Source organism: Takifugu flavidus, chromosome 2 (genome assembly GCF_003711565.1).
Source record: "Takifugu flavidus isolate HTHZ2018 chromosome 2, ASM371156v2, whole genome shotgun sequence".
In the NCBI taxonomy this organism is placed as follows: domain Eukaryota; kingdom Metazoa; phylum Chordata; class Actinopteri; order Tetraodontiformes; family Tetraodontidae; genus Takifugu; species Takifugu flavidus.
The window spans coordinates 15,829,957-15,849,807 of record NC_079521.1 but is presented as its reverse complement, the minus strand read 5'-3'; the positions used below and the strand labels follow the sequence as shown (position 1 = coordinate 15,849,807).

Genomic DNA, 19,851 nt, shown 5'->3' with positions numbered 1-19,851 from the left:
GTTGCGCTGCCTCTCCTCCAGGTTGATGGAGAGGACAGAATCGGCTGGTTTTTTTCACTGAAATTATCTCCAGCTATTTAAAAAATCCTGCAAGAAAAGAGAAACTATCTTGGTTTCCTTCCGTTTTTTGTTATTTCCGGTGTATTTCATTAGAATGCTGACGCTTGATTTTACAAAACCTCCAAACTTGCAAATAAACACATATTCAGCTTTTTTTTTTTTTTTTTTTTTTTTAAACTGACCAGAACAGACACGTTTTTACTACTCCTGGTTGTTTCTTACATCGTGGAGCTTTATTAAAAGGCAATCTTATTTCAAAATAGTTCATTTTGACTCTGCGGATGTGAGAACAAGAACTACCTTCTAATTTACACCATTTGCACGTCCCCCTAAAATAAATCCCTCCGATTGTCATCAGCAGTGGACCACAAATCAACATCTGCCACACGGCTCTCTTCATTCCGACACATCATCCCCTTTTAATCTTTTATTTCTTCTGACTTCCCAAGCGTGCCGGGATGCGATCAGATCAGATCAGATCAAACGGGTTCTGTCCCGAGCATCTCGCTCGGCACCTTAATACCCTGAAATATTGGTGGGTTGTTGTGATCTCTGGCTGCGCGAGGCTCCGACACACAATAGGCTGCTCACAGGATGATGACTAAGGAGGGCTACCCGCGGCGGAGTCGTTATGGCAACAGAGGCTTGCCAAACGTACTGCGTGGAAATTGGACATCAACAATAGTGCCCCCCCTTCCTCCCATATGACAATTTCAGACATAAAACAGCTCTGACAGCACAATTACAAGCCCAGGTTCTAATACGCATCTTTTTAATACACAAATACTTATTAGCGACAGAAGTTTTTAAAATAATATCTCTGAAAGTAAATCAATAAGTGTCCACACCAGTAAGAGAAAAGGAAACATTTCCAAAGATGTCCCATAATACCAGCTCCCATCCGCAGCTATATAAAGGGTGATATGATTGTCATGGTAACATATAAGACTTTGTAGTAACAGCTGTCTGTACAAACCCTCTGATAGTCATATTTGGCACATTTTAAAGCGTCCTCGTAAATATCCGATCAGCTGATCCTTTCTTTCTTCTGTAAACAGGTGACGTGTTACGGCCTCGGCATAACCGGGGGGTCAACCAGGACGTGGGAAATGTCAGATCATGGGATGTTCTGGAAGAATTCCCATCTGCTGCGGAGATTTGGCATTTGATGGAGGGAAAAGTCGGCGTCTCCCCTGCATTCAGTCAACAATGGCGGACAGCAGCGCCATGACCGCCACGCCGGCGAATAGGAGCAGCATCTGCAGCAACGACTGCCTGGGAAACGGGACAAAAACAAAGGTCAGCTCACAACAACAAAGGTCCGCAGGAAAAGCTAAAATATGGAACAAACAGATACCTCAAACTGGACTCCTCCAGCAGGTCTGGCACCACATTCACCAAAGCGATGTAGAGGAAGCCTCCAGCGGTGAAGGGCAGGATCCAGGCGGTGGCGTTTTCTGGAAACGTTTGGAGAGACGGTTGCCGTCAACTGTGCGAGGAGCTCTGCGAATCACGTGTACGGACGAGCCCGTCTCACCTGCGCCCTCCGGAGAGTGAGCGCATAGCGCAAAGCACGCTCCGAACACCCCGAAGGTGGCCGTGGACAGCTGCATGCGGGCGGCGCTCCAACGGTCAAATCCAGCTCGGAGTAGGATGGCGAAGTCTCCCACCTGGGGAGCAGGACGCAGCCCCGACAGTTAAAACAGGACCAAGCTCCCGGGGAGGATCCTACCAACTCACCTCATGGGGGATTTCATGGAGCAGGATGGCAAAGGTGGTGAGGAACCCAACCTGCAAAACAAGTGTGGTCAACATCACGTGGACGTGGACGTGCACTAGCCCCACAGGGGACGTCTGAGGCTGCGCTGACAGAAGGGGAAAGTTTAAGAGGCTACATCTGAGGACTCTGGTCTGAAGAAAACATCCATTTGTGCTTCTGCAGTGCTCATATTCAAGAACGCGACCAGCGAGTCGTGTTCCCACAGAACCAAACACAGAACCAAACACAGAACCAAACACGACACACTCAGGAGCCATCGTGCACGCATGTGTGTGTGTGTGAGGGGGGCAGTCAACTTCCTCTCTGGCGGATGCATTTAAAGGTCCTGCTGTTAGCCTTATGCTTCTCCAGCTGGACTCTCCGTCCCACAGCTTCCAAAACACACTAACCTGCTCACACTCACACACACACACACACACACACAAACACACACTTTTGGACTGGAACAGCTCTCTCACTACCAAACGCATCGATGGGATCTGGATGTCAGCTTTGATTACTCCTGTTTCCGTTGTATAATTATGATTCCTGTATTAGCTGCACTAGCCGTTTTCTTCATTGACACTTCCTGGTAGAAACCTTGAACGTCAGTTTCTCACCTTTTTGCTGACAAGGAAACTTCCTGCCACTGCCAGTCCGTGGGTGAAGTTGTCAATGCAGTTGGCCAGCAGGTTCAAGTATCCGCTGGTCTGTGGGCGTGAAACGAAGGAAGGCTCTGATTATGCTCGCCCTGTAAACCTGGTCACCGCTGTTCTGGTCTTTACCCTGACTTTTCCTGATCTTTCCTGCAGACTCTGCTGCTTGGATGATTCCCATGACTCAGCACGGTGTCCGTTCTGCAGCGAAGCTTCGGTCTTTCCACCCAAGACCTGTGGGGGTAGGGGGGAGACCACAAACATGCCACCCGTTAATCTGCACCTTCAAGTCAACAGCGGCAGAATGAGTCGATTCTAGCGACCTCTCAGGTCAGAGGTGGTACAATCTCCTCTACTGTGGATTATTATTATAAAGGAATGAGATTATTATAACACATCTAACATGAATGTAATCAAACTCATGTTTCTGACACGATATTAAAAGAAACTGACGTGACTGTTTTATTTATGGGACGTTAGCATGTTTGCTTTGGAAAATGTTTTACCAGTTTCTGAATGGCTGTTTTCGGCTGTGTTCCTGGTCGCCATGGAGAGTAACCATGTTCCCACATGTCAAACGCGTACTGGCTATTACTAACCTTTTCAGCAAGCTGTGATATGACAACTATGAAGCCTTCAGCTATGAGAATTTAGTCTGCAATTTTAATCCTGTTTTCTTTTTAACACGTCCAGAAAACCACGTTAATATTTAAAACAGGCAGGTTCCTCAGAGGTCACAATAACCAGATGTCACTGAAAGTTACGTAAAAATCCTTACGTTAGCAAAAACACGCACTTCGGCTTTATTTTCCAGATAAGAGTTAACCTCCCAACTGCCTGGAAATTTCACGTTTTAAAGAAATCAAGAGAAAATGGAGGCTTTTTCCCAGAATAGCCAACTTCCTTGTTCCGCCGTTCAGAAACCACTTATGCTGCCACTTAGACTGATGGTAAATTAAGTGAGGAAAATAGCCTGCTGCCTCCCGTTAGCAAAGTCTGCTGCGTGTCAACGACTAAAGCACGAGGAAATAAAGTATGATTGATTCCCAGGGATATTGATGTTCTCCCACTGGAAGATGGAGCAGTGCAGAACACCTCTTGAGCTTTGGTTAATATTTAAAAACAAGCAACTGCTTCAAATATTTCCATCCACAGCACATTATCCAAAATGATGAGCTTCAGCAGGTGGACAAGGGGGGCTTTTAAAGCAGATACAGGTGATGGTTGTGAAAACTGAACATGTATTTTGTCTCTCCTCCTCTCTCCATCCGCTCTCGCTCATCTCACAGCTGGACAATGAAATGGCTGAAGCAGCTGCTTCGCCCCAGCACTATAAATAAACTCTGAAGGAGCCGAGCACGGATTTACGTCTTCTCCCTCGCTAGCATAACAGCCACAGAGGAGGAGAAAATGATTGCGCTAGCATCATTTGCATATTAGCACAGGAACCCAGGCAGCAGGAAACACGGCCTCCATAGCCTTAATGGTGACGGTTACTGGTCTGGACCGACGGGATCAGAGGATGCTCCAATTAGGCCAGATAACATTTACATTACAGTCAAAATAAAGACGCTTTCCTTGCATGTAAAGGAGGACCGTTATTGTCCTTTACTATGGTGACGGAAGCTAGCGACTACAGCATCCACTGCTAATACACTGATGGTGTTTGCTACCAAGCACGTGTCACTGTTAACGTATATATGCTAGGACTAGCACTGCATCCAGGGGCACTGTCATATGTTTTAAAGCAAAACCTCTTTTGATCACTTGGCCAGAAACTCAGCATTTATTCCGGAGGCTTACATCTGCACTCTGGAACTGACCAAAATAGATCCCATTCCCTAAAGTACGAGCAGCAAATACATATTTAATGGACAGATTCCTCACATGCCGACTGCTGACATTCAACCCTGCCAGAAGAGCAAATGAACAGCTTTCCAAAAAAGAGAAGAAAAAGTCTACGAAAGCACAAATGCGTGACATGTTGACATGTCGCATGTCTGAGTGTGGTGGAACAGACAGCGAGGCAGATCTGAGGTCAAGAGGTCACTTCACTCAGCCTAAATTAACTACACATCTACATGAAATGAAAGACCATGATGTTATCGGACGATATAAGACTGAAAGTACTCACAGCACAGTTAAAATTCAGATCTGAATGCGACGTTGCTTCCTCCTGGTTGTCTTGATCGGGGAACATCTTCTCCAACATTAAGAAGACCAACAGGCCGAGTATTACCCACAAGCCCTGTGTTGTGTAGTGGTCGTGACCCCCCGCTGAGGACAACAAAGAGAATGAGTGAACCACATGATGAGAGTCATGAAAACAAGCATCAGAACACAGCATTTGTGCTTCACGGCGCCTCAATGCGGCTCATTTTTGACTGAAACTGTGTCATTTTCTCATGAACCAGCAGAACAGGTGAGAGAAATGGATACTAGCAGCACAATAGAGGATATTAGGTAGCGCCGACACACCTGAAGCGCCAGAGTTGGCCCAGGCCTCAGGGAGGAGGTGAAGGAACACGTCGCCCAGGAGACCCCCGATGGCGAAGCTCAGCAGCTGCTTCAGCTTTTGGTGTCCAACTAAGAAAAAAGTGTTATTTTCAGTCGCCCGCGACCTTTTTGTGTGCCTTTAATAGCAGTAAAACACACACACACACACACACACACACACACACCACACACACACACACACTCTATGATTATTCCCACTTCCCTCTATGAACTCTAACCACTTAAAATGCCGAAGGCCCTAAAATATATCTGGAATGCCACGTTCCTGTAGGTGGGGCTCCTCAGACTGGCTCACACCGACTCGGGCTCACTGCTGAGCACAGCAACAGGACCAGGAAAAACAGGTGAACAGAACCACAACAACAACTCCTGCACCCCCCCTTACCTTCGGTTTTGAGGGCTGCCCCGGCTTCAACGGGGATGACGAGCAGGGGGAAAATCCCGCTGAGGCCGACGGCGACAGAGCCCACCAGGGAGAGGAGCCAAACGTGCGCTCGTTCGCTGGACGTGAAGTCCACCAGCGCCTGCAGGCCGGGCAGGATGTCGGTCAGGCCGGGGCCCGGTCCCGCCGCGGCCACGGTGGCACGAGCCATGGCCGCCTGTGACATCTTCTGGCTGCTGGACGCCCCCCTCGGGGTTAGCATCAGCAAGGTTAGCGGGATAAAGAGAGCAGCTACAGCCCAGGCGGGCTTCCCACAGCTCCTTCCTTTCATCCGTTCCACGGCCCGAAAAGCACTCGCCACCAGTAAAGCTGGGAGGAAGCAGCAAAAACAGGGATTAATCTCCACGCGGCGTGGACACGTCACACGGCCCGAGAAACACCGCATAAACCGAGCACGTGGCCTCGACGTTCCAGACGACACGATAGCGTCAGGTGGGAAAAAATGAAGGCGCCAACTTCCTGTTTCAGGGACGCTTAAAGGGAAGCGGTCACGGCGTGAAGGCGATCCATCGCCCGCCAGTCGGAAAAGTGAAGAGGCTCAAGTTCTGCTGGATTCTCACAATGTTATTTCTAAGATCAGTGATGTTCCCTACAGATGGGGGGGGAGGGAACTGTTCCCAACAAACTTCAGCCATATTGAAACCTGTGGGAGTTAGATAGGAACCCTGGAGGGAACACAAGCGTGGAAATACCACCACCCAGAGTTGTTACCCTTCAAATGTCCCACACGTTTCACCTCAAATGAACAATTGGTGACGCGTTACAAAAATAAATCATAGCCACGAACCGAACCCGGAGCCCCTGAAAGTTTTTAAATGTCCCATTTTTAGTCACGCAAACGTGGAATCGTCTTCGACGCGGATCAAATAAACTCCAAAGTGTTCCAGCTCCGGGAACATTCCAGAAGATGGAAAACAAATCAACCCCCGGGGACACAAGAGGGAAAAGAACTCCGGTATCCGAGAGGAAAAGTTAGCAGGCTAAGGGTGGCTAAAGGGGTTAGCCTCGACAGGAGCAATCACTGCAAAACCACAGCTAACGGGATCTTCCAGAACCTCCTCCCCGCACATTAGCATCAGCTCCGGTCCAACAGAACCGATAAAAAAAAATGCGCTAGATTCGTCCGAGGCTGTCGCATTTTCCAGTGGACCTACCTCTCGCTCTGGACCGCTGCTGCACCAGGGTGTCCCTGCCATCCAGGCCGACTTCATGGAGGGAGGCTCGGCGCAGGGATCGCAGCTGCTGAGGGGCAGGAACCAGCTACGTGCTGGTCCACATGGCGCTCCCAAACAGCCACGTATCAGGAGGGAGGGAGGCTCCGGGAGGAGCGGGGAGACGGGGGCTGGGATTCCAACCTTTTCCAACCAGGAAGGAGCTGTGTTTCTGTTTTTATGGCCCCCGGGAACGCAAAGTTTTCCTGCGGCGGCTGCAGTTCGTCTGCCGCAGCGAAGTCGCACGTTTTAAATAGACCCCCCCCGGACCGTCTGTAATAATGTCATCAAGCATTTGCATGTGCCTTAATTATAATCTTTATTTGCCATTTTTATTCAAACCCTGCTGTCTTTGGATTCGTAGATAAACCTGATAAGAAGAGTCGGTCTGAGGAGCAAAGCTCAAATATTCCTCACGTGAATCCACCTGAGATTTTCCTCATTTGTCCACGAAGGTGTCACTGGCGCCGACGTGGGGCAGAATTAAAGCTTCCTCAGGTGCTCTGCTCTATCATTAAGGTCACAAATAAAAGGTGTCATTACTTTGACTCTTTCTGCTGATGGAGCCTCTGTGGTTTGAAGTCACTTAGCTTGTTTTGAATCTTTCTCTTCAATTCCAAATTCTTCCTGCTCAAAATGGAAAATTCTACTGAAATGTGATGTCTGTAAATCCACAGTGTGGACGGTAAAGTGAACCCTGTTATCGTCCACTCTTGTTCCACACCCACAAGTCCAAACCATCTTTATTTCCCCCGTAAGTTTTGTAATTCGTAAAAAAAAAAATCCGCCGCTTGGATCATGTCTGATGACACGGCTGTAATTTGGCACCACCACTTGTACATTAGTGTCTGTACTACAGTCATAAACAGCATCAACATCTCAGAACACACACACACACACACACACACACACACACACACACACACACACACACACCACACACACACACACACACACCATGAGGCACATCTCAAGGATTCTTGCTAGCGTCCTCAATGCTAGCACCCTCTGAACGGTGGACGGTTTGACTTTCACCACAGCGTTGGTCCTCCACACAAACACACACATTTTCTAAACCCTCCTCATCATCACTGTCCAGCTCTTCATCTTGTTCCAGTCCCACAAGTGGATATTTTTACGCAATTCAGCGCCGAGTAGCCGATGAACGTACGCAGACTTTCTTTGTTCGCCGCTCAGGTGACCTTTCAACAAGCGCAGCATTTTCTTTTAAGAGTTAAATGCTTTCCACATCACACATTAAAATACAATGAGGTGGGATTAAATGAGATGAGATTAAATGTGGATAGTAAATTAACCATTATTTGCTTGGGGGTTCTCTGACCAATCCAGAGGGTTCTCTAAGGGGCCCTTGGCCTCCCCTGGTACCACCTCCAAGCTAAGACTTTTCCTCAATAGTTCTAACATCGTTAAAGTGGACGTGATACTAACCTTAATGGCAGTTTAACCAAAATCAAGATGATTTTTAAAAGACTCTAGTGCTTCTCCGTCACTGCGTTTCTTCACCTCCTCCTCTTTCTTCAGCACCTCCTCGTCCTCCTTGCATCACCTCACCTCCTTATCTGTTATTTCAGTACCTGTTTGTTCTTGTTACAGCACTGGAAGCGGCTTCATTTTTCTTTGGCTTTCATTCTTTGGCAACTTCTCTTTTCATTTCCTTCATTTCTGCTCACGTTTTTGGTCCACATGCATGGTCATTTTTTATATATTGTTTTTATCTCCTGTGGTTGTGTTTTCGTACATTACACACACACCCTTTTTTTAAAAATAGCATAATATACATTTTGTCTCTCATTGTGATGCACATATAAAATGAAAGAAGCTGTTAAAATGTCACCTTAGATTATTTTATTTTCCATTAATTAGGCTCCTCCCACTGCAGCCGTCAGAACCAATGATCACGTGTCTGAGTAGCTGCATTCTGATTGGCTGCCTGAGTTCCTGTAGTCTTTTTGGAACTGACTGTTAAACTAATGTGGTGACTAGTTCCAGGCTGAGAGTGTTTAACAGCAATCACCTGAGAACATTGACACATACTTTTCTCTTGAAATAAGTAAATGAAGGGCAGATTTACTAACGGGTTTGTTTTATGTGAGATGTTTACTTTACGTGCACAAAATCTGTTGCCTTTAAGATCCACAAAGGTGCATTGTGTATTTTTGATGCTAGTGTTGATGAACTGCCCAGCCACCAGGGGGTGCATCTGTCACAACACACGTCTAGAAATAACATTTCAGGCTCACAAAAACCTGCTTTGCCCTCCTGGCATTAACAGTCCAGTTAAAGTGGACAACATGGACGTCTTTACTCTGTTTTGGGTTGGTTGCGAGGGAGCTTTTTCATACTGGTTTCTTCCTAAAGTGCAGCGGAAATTGATGGTACACACTTAATAAATAATCTGTCAATGTTCTTTCATGAATGGTTGACTTCTATTAACTCGTATGCAAAGCATTAAGGTTCCAGGACAGCACGTCTTTGTCCTTAGACACGTCTTCTTTTTTTTTTAACAGATGCAACATGTCGGTTGTTTCTAACATTTTAAAAATAAACATTTTGAAATGTAAAGTAAAAAAAAAACAACCCCAAAACAAACCCGATTAATATCTGCACTGACTCATCTTTGTCTGACTTGAGCAACGTGCTACTTAAAGAAAGAGGAACTCTACGCTGGGTTGGGAGGGGTCAGAGGTGTTACATGAGTGCATGTTTGTGAAGAGGGTAAGGATGAAGGTTTTGACTTGAACGCTACTTATGATTAGAACTGAACGATGCGCATGACTGAGACTGTGTGCGTGTGCGTGTGTGTGTGCGTGTGCGGCTCCATGAGCCTTGTGACTCACTCTGGTCCAATACTTCCAGCACCGCCTCGTCTGCAGTGACGACTCTCGCAGAGTCCAGAGAAAATGAGGAATCGGGAATAAGAAGTGAGAGAGCTGGATGCCCCATCTCATGCATGTCACACGGACGCTCCGTGTCATTGTGAAACACACGACGGCCACCGAAACCTCGACTGACTATCAGCCAGGAAACACGGGCCTTCTCCGTGGACCGTCCACCCACAGAACTCAAACACTCGGCAGAGTTTGTTGCGCTTTCTTGAGTATTAACACGCAGCTCCACCGATTATTAATTAATAAATTATTAGATATAATCTGCTGATACAGTCCCGGGTTGCTGTCGTGCAGGCTTGCTGGAAATTGAGCAGTTAAGTTTTAAGCAACTATAGGAAGAAAATTCCAAGTAAACATTTTTTTTTTCAAACGTTCTGACCCCAAATCTCATGTTAAACCACGCGGTTATACGCGGTTTATTTTTAATCCCAAGAGGCCTCAAAGGAGTTAAATAAAATTCAAATTTAATTTTATTGTCAAATGTAATTAGATTAGTGGGTAATCTGATTACTCTACTGGTGTTTAAATCCCCTCCTTAAATTTTTATTTACATGTAAACTCTGACAACAGCGTGTTTCATCGTTCAGTGAGTTTGAGTGTTTGAGTCTGAGTATGCGACTGAATAGCAGAAGAAGAAGAAGGAGAAGGAGAAGAAGAAGCCTCATGGTAGCAACCTAAATTGTTAGAATTAAGGAAGTTTTTAGTTCCCCTGCTAATTCAGAGATATATAGAAAGCCAGCATTTTTCAACCACCTTTGAGAATCGGCTCCCAACGGTTCAACATCTGCACGGGGGACAACTTTGATGCTGCTGGACTGATGCTGCGCTGGACAGGTCTAGGAGCCTGAGAGGGGGCCTGTGGGCGTATCCTCGCTCTTTTACAAGTAGGCAGTGGTGTTTTCTTTACTGTCACTCTACTGTCCAGATAGAATGTTGAGTTTTACAGCTTGTTTTTTTTTTTACAGTGCTCGATTCTACTGTATGTTTTACTTTTTTGGCAGAACAAAAATCAAGATTATTGTTTCTTACTGATGACAAACCTGAGTGAAATGTAATTATTGACAAAAAAAAGGTCATTAAATGATATGTACAGTATTAGCTTTAGTGCTTCCGTTCCTTTATGTAGGAGTCTGAAACAACTAAAGACCTTTAAAATATTATTCTAAGCTTATTTACTTTAAAAGCGAATAAGCAGTTGATTTATTTTATCTTTCTCTTTCTTTCTGGAAACCGAATTACTCAACTGATCCATCTCTGGAGAAAGACAATTTCGAAATCTGAGCTCCGCCACAGGTTTTATGGTGTGTGGACATCAACCTACAGTCATTCTGGCCAAACTGCTGTTCTGCAGACGAGCACTGCAACACTTCCTGTTGCGACGTACCCTGTATCCTGTTTTCCACAGTCAGTGGTCATGCGTGTCATTCCCCATCTGTGAGGTTGTGTGGGCACGGTCTTGTGACCCCCGCGACGTCTGCAGCCTGAAACCTGAAACGGTGAGGTAGAACAAAACCCGAACCAGACTTAAGCTGTTTGGCGTTGATCAAAACAGGTTTCCAGGTAAAGTGGGGCTCTGTTTGTCAGTTGCGAGAGTCGCGCCAGCCACGAAAGGCTCCGGGGGCCAGACCGCCAGTCAAACGGTGCTCAAATGCAAATGTTTGGGCGACTGTACACGGGTTTGACATCAGTGGCGTGTAGCGTGTTACTGCGTTCAGACAAAAAGCTGTGAAGCGATCAGTCACACCCGCCCAAACTGGAGAGTAACACGTTGGTTCAGACCAAAGTTTGGATCTTCACAGCGTCTCACTTAAGATGCTAACAAACATAACAGTGTTAGCGCCGTTATTTCTACCAAGCAGCTCAGTGGCGGCGTGTTTAGGGAGCGTGACCCTGCCTGGCCCGATCTGGCGGGCGCGGGGGCGTTTCAATGCATGGCGCCACCGGTCCCCCCCCCCAGCGTTGCTAACGTTGACTTGTTTAGCACCGAGAGTCGCAAACCTTTCCTTCTTGTTTTTACTGTTACTGTTTTTACAGTTTTTGCACGTTGACCAGCTGAGATATCATCTACAGATCGGGGGGGTGGGGGGGGGGGTTGGTGCGAATCTGCACGGAGGACTATTTTAGACGGAGCTCGGCTCACTGTTTTCACGCAGTTTGAGACATTGCGGTGAGATAACCGGATCCTCTCCTTCACGCAACTTCTTGTTTGCTGTAAAATAAACTCCTCAGCGCTCCACGGCTCCATCAGGGTTTCGTATTTTTTGCGCTGCTCTCACTTCTGCTGGTTAAACGCGGGCTAAATATAACCAATTTACCAAAGTCAAATCTGACCCAACGTTCACGTGCTGGTAGGAACAGTGAGCTGATAAATAAAGGTAACCACATCTTATCAGGGCGCTTCTGTCTTTTCACCACGATCGGCTCGGTTCCTCGGGTTAAAGGTCAGGAAACCAGCACTAGGTCCCTGCTGCATTGCTCTTCGGAACCATCTCGTCATCTCGTCAATAAGGACCACATAAGTCATCATCTTCCTACTTCAGGCCCTGCTTTAAGAGTCACGCAGGGTCACACACTGTCACCAAAACAATGACGCGCACATGACAAATGGAAACATGGGTCACACGATCTGTCAGCAACAGAATTACGCTTATGATGCTTCACCCTGTCGGAGTCTGGACAGAAAAACGCGATCAATTTATTTCTTTAGGATGTTTTTGTACTCTTTTTTTTTTTTTGTAAGTTGACCCAGTTGAAAGTTCCCAAAGTTGTTCCTACAGGAAGTGAGAGTAGACACAGAGACTCAGGAGGCCAGACTGGATCCCTCTGAGGTGGATGGTGGCACAGAGACATGGCGCCGAGACTGGAGAGGAGCAAGAGAAACTAGCAAGATCATCATGTCCACCAACCCCCAGAGTTCTGGACTCTCCTGACCATATGACACATACAAGGATACATTTAAAGGGACGCTTTAGGGAACTGAATCTGAAAGGCCCAATTCGCACTTCCTCATTTGGTGCAAAGTTGCTTTTGTTGCTGGAGGCACCAACTTTGGTTCTCAGGCCACGAGGCCGTCGAGCTCTCCAGAGCGGTTCTGAAATGAGTTCGAACGGCAACAGTTTCCAGAACGAAGCCACGTCTGTTCCCTCTGACCACAGACGAGTCCCCCTGTGGAGCTCAGCAGGAGCACCGATGATGCTGCAGGTCCACCAGGTCCAAAAACAAACGCCTTCGGGATTACTGGGAACGATCTGCTGCATTTACACGGAAAAATACAATTTGATTTACAAAGTGCGAGTCGTGATGTCGGCATTGAACCTTTTGATTTAAATGTTAATGTTAAGATATATTTAATAAACTGTGACACCCCATTTCATCCTGAGCAGGTGGTGGATTGATGTTTTTCTGACTGTTACAGTCCAATTACAGTCCATCCACCCATTCATCCATCCACCCATCCATCCATCCATCCACCCATCCATCCATCCATCCATCCATCCACCCACCCATCCATCCATCCATCCACCACCCATCCATCCATCCATCCATCCATCCATCCATCCATCCACCATCCATCCATCCATCCACATCCATCCATCCACATCCATCCATCCATCCATCCATCCATCCATCCATCCATCCATCCATCCATCCATCCATCCATCCATCCATCCATCCAAATGACTCTAATATGAATGTATTAACTCTTTTGGTACGATGCAGCTGTGCTTCTTCAGCACTTTTTTTCTTGGACCACATCAGCAAACACACACTGGCTTTACTGGAAATAGGTGTGATAGAAATAGAGCCTGGTCTGCCGCCGCTCAGCCTGTGTGTTAATAATACTTTTGGAAATGGCGACTGTACTGGCGCATGTCATCAGTTTTGCTCAGCCAGCTGTGATTAAGACGGGGCTGGTCGAGGCCGGCCACAGTCTGTGTGGTTTTAACAGCTCCTCAGCCAGACGCTGCCGCCACCGTGGCCCTGCGTCAGTTAACAACATCAACAGAAAATGAAGACGCAAAGAGCTAAATATGCTTTTTTACAGTTAAGCACAAAAACAAAGCTGTAACGCAGTATTTCTGGAGGTCCCCTGCACCCCCCCCCCCCACCCCCCCAGCTGAATGAACATCAGCAAATGCTCCTGTAGCTGCTTCTTTTTTCTCTATCCATATCATAATTTAATCTCAATCTTTGGTTGGATCTCCAGAGAAAAGAGGCCGACCACCTTTCAGAGATAAATATTTTCAGCGCTTTGTTATCACAAGGTTCCAGTCTTCCTCTGAAACAGGCAGAGCTAACAATACACACTTAGATTTATGCAACACCACGACTGCAATGGTTCTCTTTTTTCGTTCAAATCTCAACTTTAAAACAAGTCAGTAGCCTCGTACGAGCAAACTTAATTACCTAATTTACAATTTTCACAGCAGAGGGGCTCATTAAAGGGGGATCCCCCCACCTCCATCCACAGCTGCAACCTCTATCTAACATGTATCTCTGCTGTCTGATAAACAGAATCTCCATTTGCCTCTGCGTGGCCACAACACAGATACTGTATCTTCATCTAATCTACCAGAGATGTGTGTGTATCTAACCTTGCTCTTGCTACATATTGAGTACCCAAAATACTCATTCTACTAGCAAAGTGAGGGCATTCTTGTGAAAGGGGGCCACACAGCTTCATAGGACCATTGAGGAGTTGAGGGGGTTAGTTGGGATGTTAGGGTTAGGCTAAGGAGCTGGGTAATGTATTAAGTCTATTAAAGTCTCCTTATAGACGGAATTACAAGGATTTGTGTGTATGTGTGTGTGTGTGTGTGTGTGTGTGTGTGTGTGTGTGTGTCCAAATTTCCAATATTACCAATATACTTAACAATACTTTTACACGGCATCAAATTTCCTGTAATTTCTTTTTGGTCTGTTTTCAGAATTATCCTGCATTTGCAGTCAAATATGAAGTAAAAATAGCAGGAATTCAAGGCCCTTTACTGTTACTGTAACACACACACACACACACACACACACACACACACACACACACACACGGACACAAACACACTTTATGAGCTAGGAAACTTCCATACAGTAGTTTATACTTGGTTGATCTCTGTACGAGCACTGGAGAAACCCATAAAATATTTGAATAGGTGCATTACTTGACAGCACTATTGTCAAATTTATGACATATATTTTACAGCAGAGGGACGACATAGAGAAACATCATGCTGACACTTTTCATACAGCTTAAATAAAGAGTTTCTGCAATCACTGAACTGGTAAATCTTCAGTTAAAAATGCGTAAAGTCAAAGACAATTTAAAAAATACATACATACATACAGAAATTGTAACACATGGCAGCATGCTGTGTTTATCTGGGGGACACTGACAGTCAGAAAATGCTTCTTGATTATTGGCTGCCTACAGGGGGGACAGTGTGCAGCCGCTGATAAATGTGGCGTTTCATGGTCTCCCCTGACAAATCATCAATGACCAGCAACCTTTAGCAGACACACTCTGCTGCCCCCACCCACAGAAATTTTACAGAAGTCCTAAAAGTTCCGTTTTTCATTTCACAGAGACCCAGCGGGGCTTGTTTGTTTAATGTCACCTCTGACGCCGCTCGAGGCCTCCGAGAGCGGATCAGTTGCGGCGCAATAAGAGAGACGGGGGACTCTCTTTTTTTTTTTTTTTTTCCATTTTTGGTTTTTCGTTGACTGAAAGGAAATTTTGAAACATTGTGCAATGGTGCCGCAAATGTTTTGAAAGGCTGTGAGAGGGTTTGGCCAGCAGAGCGTGTGAGAGCCGGGCGGCTGGAGAATAGGTCTCCATGTTGCATCCTTTCAGAATGGAGTCCTACCTGATTCCACCTGTGAGTACCCTTTACCCTCTCCTTCTCTAAACTCTTAAGAATTCATCGCGACCGATCCGCGATCAGAAAATTTTTAGTCATCGGGGGTTTTTTTTTTTTTTTCTTTGTTAACCTTGGATGGAAACTTTTGTAAAATTTAAGAAGATGGGGAAATCACTCAGTATTTCTCTTGATATGAATTCAACTGACGGCAGCAGACAGCCTGTTAGGGTCTTTTATACTGCATAGAAACATGAAAATGAAACTCCTCAAGACATCTCTGGACTTTCACAACGGCAGCGGGAAGGGGGAAAAAGGTGCATTTACATAAAACATCTAAAAAGACAATAGAAATGCTTTATTCCCCCTTGTGGGACAAATGCTCAGACGTGCTTCTCTGACCAAATTTGATGGGCTTTGCAGTTGAAACTTGTCTTTTCTCTTGCGCTTTCAGCACTCGGAGGAAATGTACGACCCTGAGATCTACAGACACCCCATTTCAGATTATTATAACCCCTATGTGCTAGATGCAGAAATCCAGGCAGGTGAGTTTAACTCCGACTCTTCAAGAATTTAACTGGGACCTTTTCTCTTGTCGTGATTGAAATTCTAAAAAACAAAACAAATACAAAAAAGCCCAGGTCTTAACACCACCTACGCAGTTCGCCTATGTGGCTCTTCTTCACCCTCCGCGGATGTAAAATATTGCCAATTTGGCTTTTTGTTCATTTAAGGCAAGAGATTTTTCAGTGTTTCTGACATTTTCTGGTGTATTCTGGGCGACACAAGAAGCGCGCGCAGCTGGAACACACCGGATCAGGGTGCAGGGAACACAGGAAACAGATGCCTTCTCTTTCGTCTGGTGTAGATACAGAGCAACTTTCGCCCCCATGGGGTTTTGTTGACAGAGGTGCTTTACATTCTCTACTCATCAGCTCTTTTGGGTCAAAGTATTTGAACTGGGCCTGGGGGGGGGGGGTACCTCAAAGAAGAGCCACAGATAATGTCGGGAAACCAATAATGATGCACATTCTGACTCATGCAAATACAGCAAAAGATGACATATTATGATGAGACTACCGGGGCCTTCAGTCGGCCCACGACAGGAAGCAGGAAAATGCTTCACGCTGTATTTGTTCTTCCTTCACGTTTGAGCGCAGCAAACACGCTGTTTCGTTGCCCCGTTAACAGTTTTCTTCCTTCACTCTCTGCCTAGAACACTGGGACTACCACGCTCACCCCCACATACACCCTGTGGAGTATGAAAACCTCCAAGAGACCAACTTCACAGAGCTGCAGAGCGTGCAGGCTCTCCACCCGCCCGCGCTAATACGTCACGACCCCATTAGATACGAGACAGAGAACCTGCTGGATCCCAACCTGGGGACACACGTGTTGCAGCAGCCAGTAAGTCCATCTGCCGACAGCGAGGCGCACCGGCCACCATCGAGGATCTCGGCTGAGATCCAGATTCAAAATAAAAAGAGGGCATTCAGGGACGCAACCCTTTTATGGGCCTTTAATACAAATCAGGAAGTGATACTTTTCAGCGTGAATTCTTCAGAATCCTTTTTTTGAATGACTTCTGCACTCTTGTATCCATGGGATGAAGTGTTTTAACCCATTCAGAGGACACCAGTCCACTAGCACACGCGCTCAAACAGCAGGGAAATCTTGGGAAATGTCATGTTTTCCCCACCAATCGGCTGTCGGCGTCCATCACAACAGACATGTGATTTTCGGTCTCGTTACGGTTCTCCTTAATGAGCGCGCTAAGTGACAATTTGGACCAGCAAATGACTTCCACTGTAACAGGAAAGCACACTTGCGAAAAACAAAATGCACCCACACGTAGACGGCCACAAGAACAGAATGTGAAATCACTTGTGAAAACACATTTTCGCTTGTGACTTTTTTTCTATTTTGGTGCTGTTTCAACGTTTTGCCCCTCCGAGCATGCACATATAGCGCTGTCCACACATCACAGCTCATGCAGAAAGACTTGTTTTCCCCTCTTTTCCTCTCCATGTGCTGTAACCTACATAAATAAAAACCAGAAGCTGCATTTTAAAACTGACACACGTGAGACGCATCTGTGACCCCAACATTGTAACAATCATCTCTGAATCCTCTCCTCCAGGTGGCCTTCTACCCTCGGACCGTGTATCCCACCCAAGTGTCCCAGCGCAGCTCTGATGAAGACGAGCACGGGGAGTGGTGTTCCCCGCTGGAGGTGTCTGACGAGGAGGGCCTGAGAGAGCGAGCCCCCTGCAGCACACCTGACCTGGGTAAGAAGAAGAAGAGCAGCGGGCTTCACACACAGTTTAGAGGTCAGGGCGTGTCCGTTGCCTGTGTGACGCTACAATTTGTCACAGTCCGAATATATGCCCGCCTGTTTTCTTCCATTGTCATGCATCTTCAGGGGAATTTCTTTTCCCAAACGAGATGTCTTGAGTCGTCACTCTCTCCCTCATCCCCGGTCAGAGAATGTGCTTTGATCTTTGGTTCCCCCCCAATCTGCTTTACCCAGATTTGACAGGCTTCTGCAGTGCTTCTGTATGAAACAGCCAGCATCAGCAGCAAGTTCCTGTTCCCCGTAGTTTCACTATTAGCTCTCTAACCAGCAGAAAGTACTTTTCTCAGCGCACAAGGCTGGTCCGGGGATCTGAGGCTTGGCAAGTTTTAAATAGGAATGAAGTGAAAATCTCATGAAAAATCAAAATGAAGCTGAAGCTGAAGTCCGTCTTGAGTTAAAGTAGAACAAGCAGTTTGCCTCAATACTGAATAATAATACAGAATATACTGTGGTTGTTATATAATAAACCTGTTCAAGGTTGGTTAAGGGTCCAATTCTTTGTCGTTTTCCAAAAGGCAACAAAAAGAAGATCCGCTTGTACCAGTTCCTGTTGGACCTCCTAAGGAACGGCGACATGAAGGACAGTATCTGGTGGGTGGACAGAGACAAAGGGACATTCCAGTTTTCCTCCAAACACAAGGAGGCTCTGGCACATCGCTGGGGAATCCAGAAAGGAAACCGCAAAAAGATGACCTATCAGAAGATGGCACGAGCGCTGCGCAACTACGGCAAAACCGGGGAGGTGAAAAAGATAAAGAAGAAGCTGACCTACCAGTTCAGCGACGAGGTGCTGGGGAAGAGGAGCGCCTACGTGTAGGAGGGGTGTGCCTCCTGACAGGTGTTAGCAGACGAGGGGCCGCTTGGCTGATCCTCGCTGATTTGGTAAATGTCACTCAGTGAAAAATCCCGTATGGGGCCTGATTTCACTGCCACGAACTGGGCTAAGTATATTCCATGTACCAGCAGACTAAAGAAATTCCACAAAGACTGTTATTAGAGGGCCGTCGTAGCTGCCTGGATTTACAAAATGAAAGGGCAACGTCGTGTAAACCTGTCACTTAATTATGTGTAAAGATATATATATTTTAAAAGCATTATCACCACCATCATCAGCATCATCATCACCATTAAGGGCAGCATTACGACGTTCCCACTGGCCAGAGATGCAACTACAACCAGCTGTTCAGTGTTTGACTTAAGAATCTATTTTTGTTGAGAGAAAAAGAATCGTGCAACAACGTCACCTACAGTTCAATAATCTTAATTCATTAACAAATTCTGACAATGTAAGCTCACTGATCTTCCTGCCATCTCCTGTTGTAAAAGAGGACAGCATGAGGCTCCATCACCTCCTCTAAACATTTTAAGGTGTTTCTGAAATCACTGTAAATATTTGTATTAATTCTCGTCACGTTTGCGCATGAAATGTATTTCTGCTCATCCATGAATCACATTATGTCTCTTGGGTTAAAAAAAAAAAAGTATTTGAAATGAATAAATTTTCCATAGGATAACAGATGGTTTATGAGTGTATTTACCTAAAGAAGGGGACTAACCAACCGAGGAAACAGAGGATTGACAGTGGACTGATGGAACTATGATGGAAATATGATCAGGCATCAATTTATATCAGTGTTACAGAGTTCTGTTTTATTACAACCGCAACAAACAGCACAAATATACAAGAAAAACAAGTTCACACAAGCTGCGTGTTCATGCAAAACAGGAGGAAGTATCGTGCCAACAGCTCCCCTCAATGGTCGAGGTTGAACTGGCAACGCGAGGCTTTTCAAGTCAGTTCAAATAATAATAATAATCAATAAAACAACAGTCGTGACACTTTAGTAATGTTATGAGACTAATACATGACAAAAAATATGAGAGACAAAGGTATGACAGCTAAAAAAGTCCATATATCGGATTACAGCACGATGGTGTGTGTGTGTGTGTGTGTGTGTGTGTGTGTGTGTGTGTGTGTGTGTGTGTGTGTGTGTGTCTAAATTTAACCTTCCATCCTCTCTGGTCCCTGAGGAAGGCCGTCACTCAGTGGAGGTGTTGGAGAAAAGGATGGTTGGAATATGGCTGGAAGTCA

The 19,851-nt window shown here is 45.9% G+C and overlaps 2 protein-coding genes across 4 annotated transcripts; one reads left to right on the top strand and one right to left on the bottom strand.

The window, feature by feature from the left end:
• Positions 1-255: 255 nt before the first annotated feature.
• slc39a13 (solute carrier family 39 member 13) lies at positions 256-6,886 on the bottom strand. The gene is made up of 10 exons (XM_057025712.1): positions 6,589-6,886; positions 5,378-5,743; positions 4,954-5,061; positions 4,610-4,752; positions 2,605-2,709; positions 2,440-2,529; positions 1,801-1,851; positions 1,598-1,730; positions 1,418-1,517; positions 256-1,335 (listed from the first exon to the last, which is right to left on the bottom strand). Exons 2-10 carry the CDS (start codon positions 5,703-5,705, stop codon positions 1,260-1,262), a joined length of 1,134 nt encoding a protein of 377 aa, XP_056881692.1. The 5' UTR covers positions 5,706-5,743; positions 6,589-6,886; the 3' UTR covers positions 256-1,259.
• A 3,337-nt stretch (positions 6,887-10,223) lies between these two features.
• On the top strand, positions 10,224-19,275 carry spi1b (Spi-1 proto-oncogene b). 3 transcript variants are annotated; one of them, XM_057025715.1, is made up of 6 exons: positions 10,228-10,438; positions 15,132-15,424; positions 15,858-15,948; positions 16,620-16,810; positions 17,544-17,733; positions 18,275-19,275. In XM_057025715.1, the coding sequence occupies exons 2-6, from the start codon at positions 15,383-15,385 to the stop codon at positions 18,574-18,576; spliced, it is 816 nt and encodes a 271-aa protein (XP_056881695.1). In that variant the 5' UTR covers positions 10,228-10,438; positions 15,132-15,382; the 3' UTR covers positions 18,577-19,275. The 3 variants fall into 3 exon arrangements, with proteins under 3 accessions (XP_056881697.1, XP_056881695.1, XP_056881696.1); XM_057025717.1 differs by lacking the exon at positions 15,132-15,424 and having other exon boundaries at positions 10,224-10,438; XM_057025716.1 differs by lacking the exon at positions 10,228-10,438 and having other exon boundaries at positions 14,615-15,424; positions 17,544-17,691.
• Positions 19,276-19,851: the final 576 nt, after the last annotated feature.

What these genes read in the sequence shown, in the direction of transcription:
- slc39a13 (XM_057025712.1), bottom strand. Translation starts at nt 5,705, where the DNA reads ATGAAAGGAAGGAGCTGTGGGAAGCCCGCCTGGGCTGTAGCTGCTCTC. An exon ending in GGCAGCCCTCAAAACCGAAG is followed by an intron (nt 5,062 to 5,377) that starts GTAAGGGGGGGT and finishes CTTTTTTCTTAG; the next exon opens with TTGGACACCAAAAGCTGAAG. An exon ending in ATCTGAATTTTAACTGTGCT is followed by an intron (nt 2,710 to 4,609) that starts GTGAGTACTTTC and finishes CTACCCCCACAG; the next exon opens with GTCTTGGGTGGAAAGACCGA.
- spi1b (XM_057025715.1), top strand. Translation starts at nt 15,383, where the DNA reads ATGTTGCATCCTTTCAGAATGGAGTCCTACCTGATTCCACCT. An exon ending in AGTCCTACCTGATTCCACCT is followed by an intron (nt 15,425 to 15,857) that starts GTGAGTACCCTT and finishes TTGCGCTTTCAG; the next exon opens with CACTCGGAGGAAATGTACGA. An exon ending in CACACGTGTTGCAGCAGCCA is followed by an intron (nt 16,811 to 17,543) that starts GTAAGTCCATCT and finishes CCTCTCCTCCAG; the next exon opens with GTGGCCTTCTACCCTCGGAC.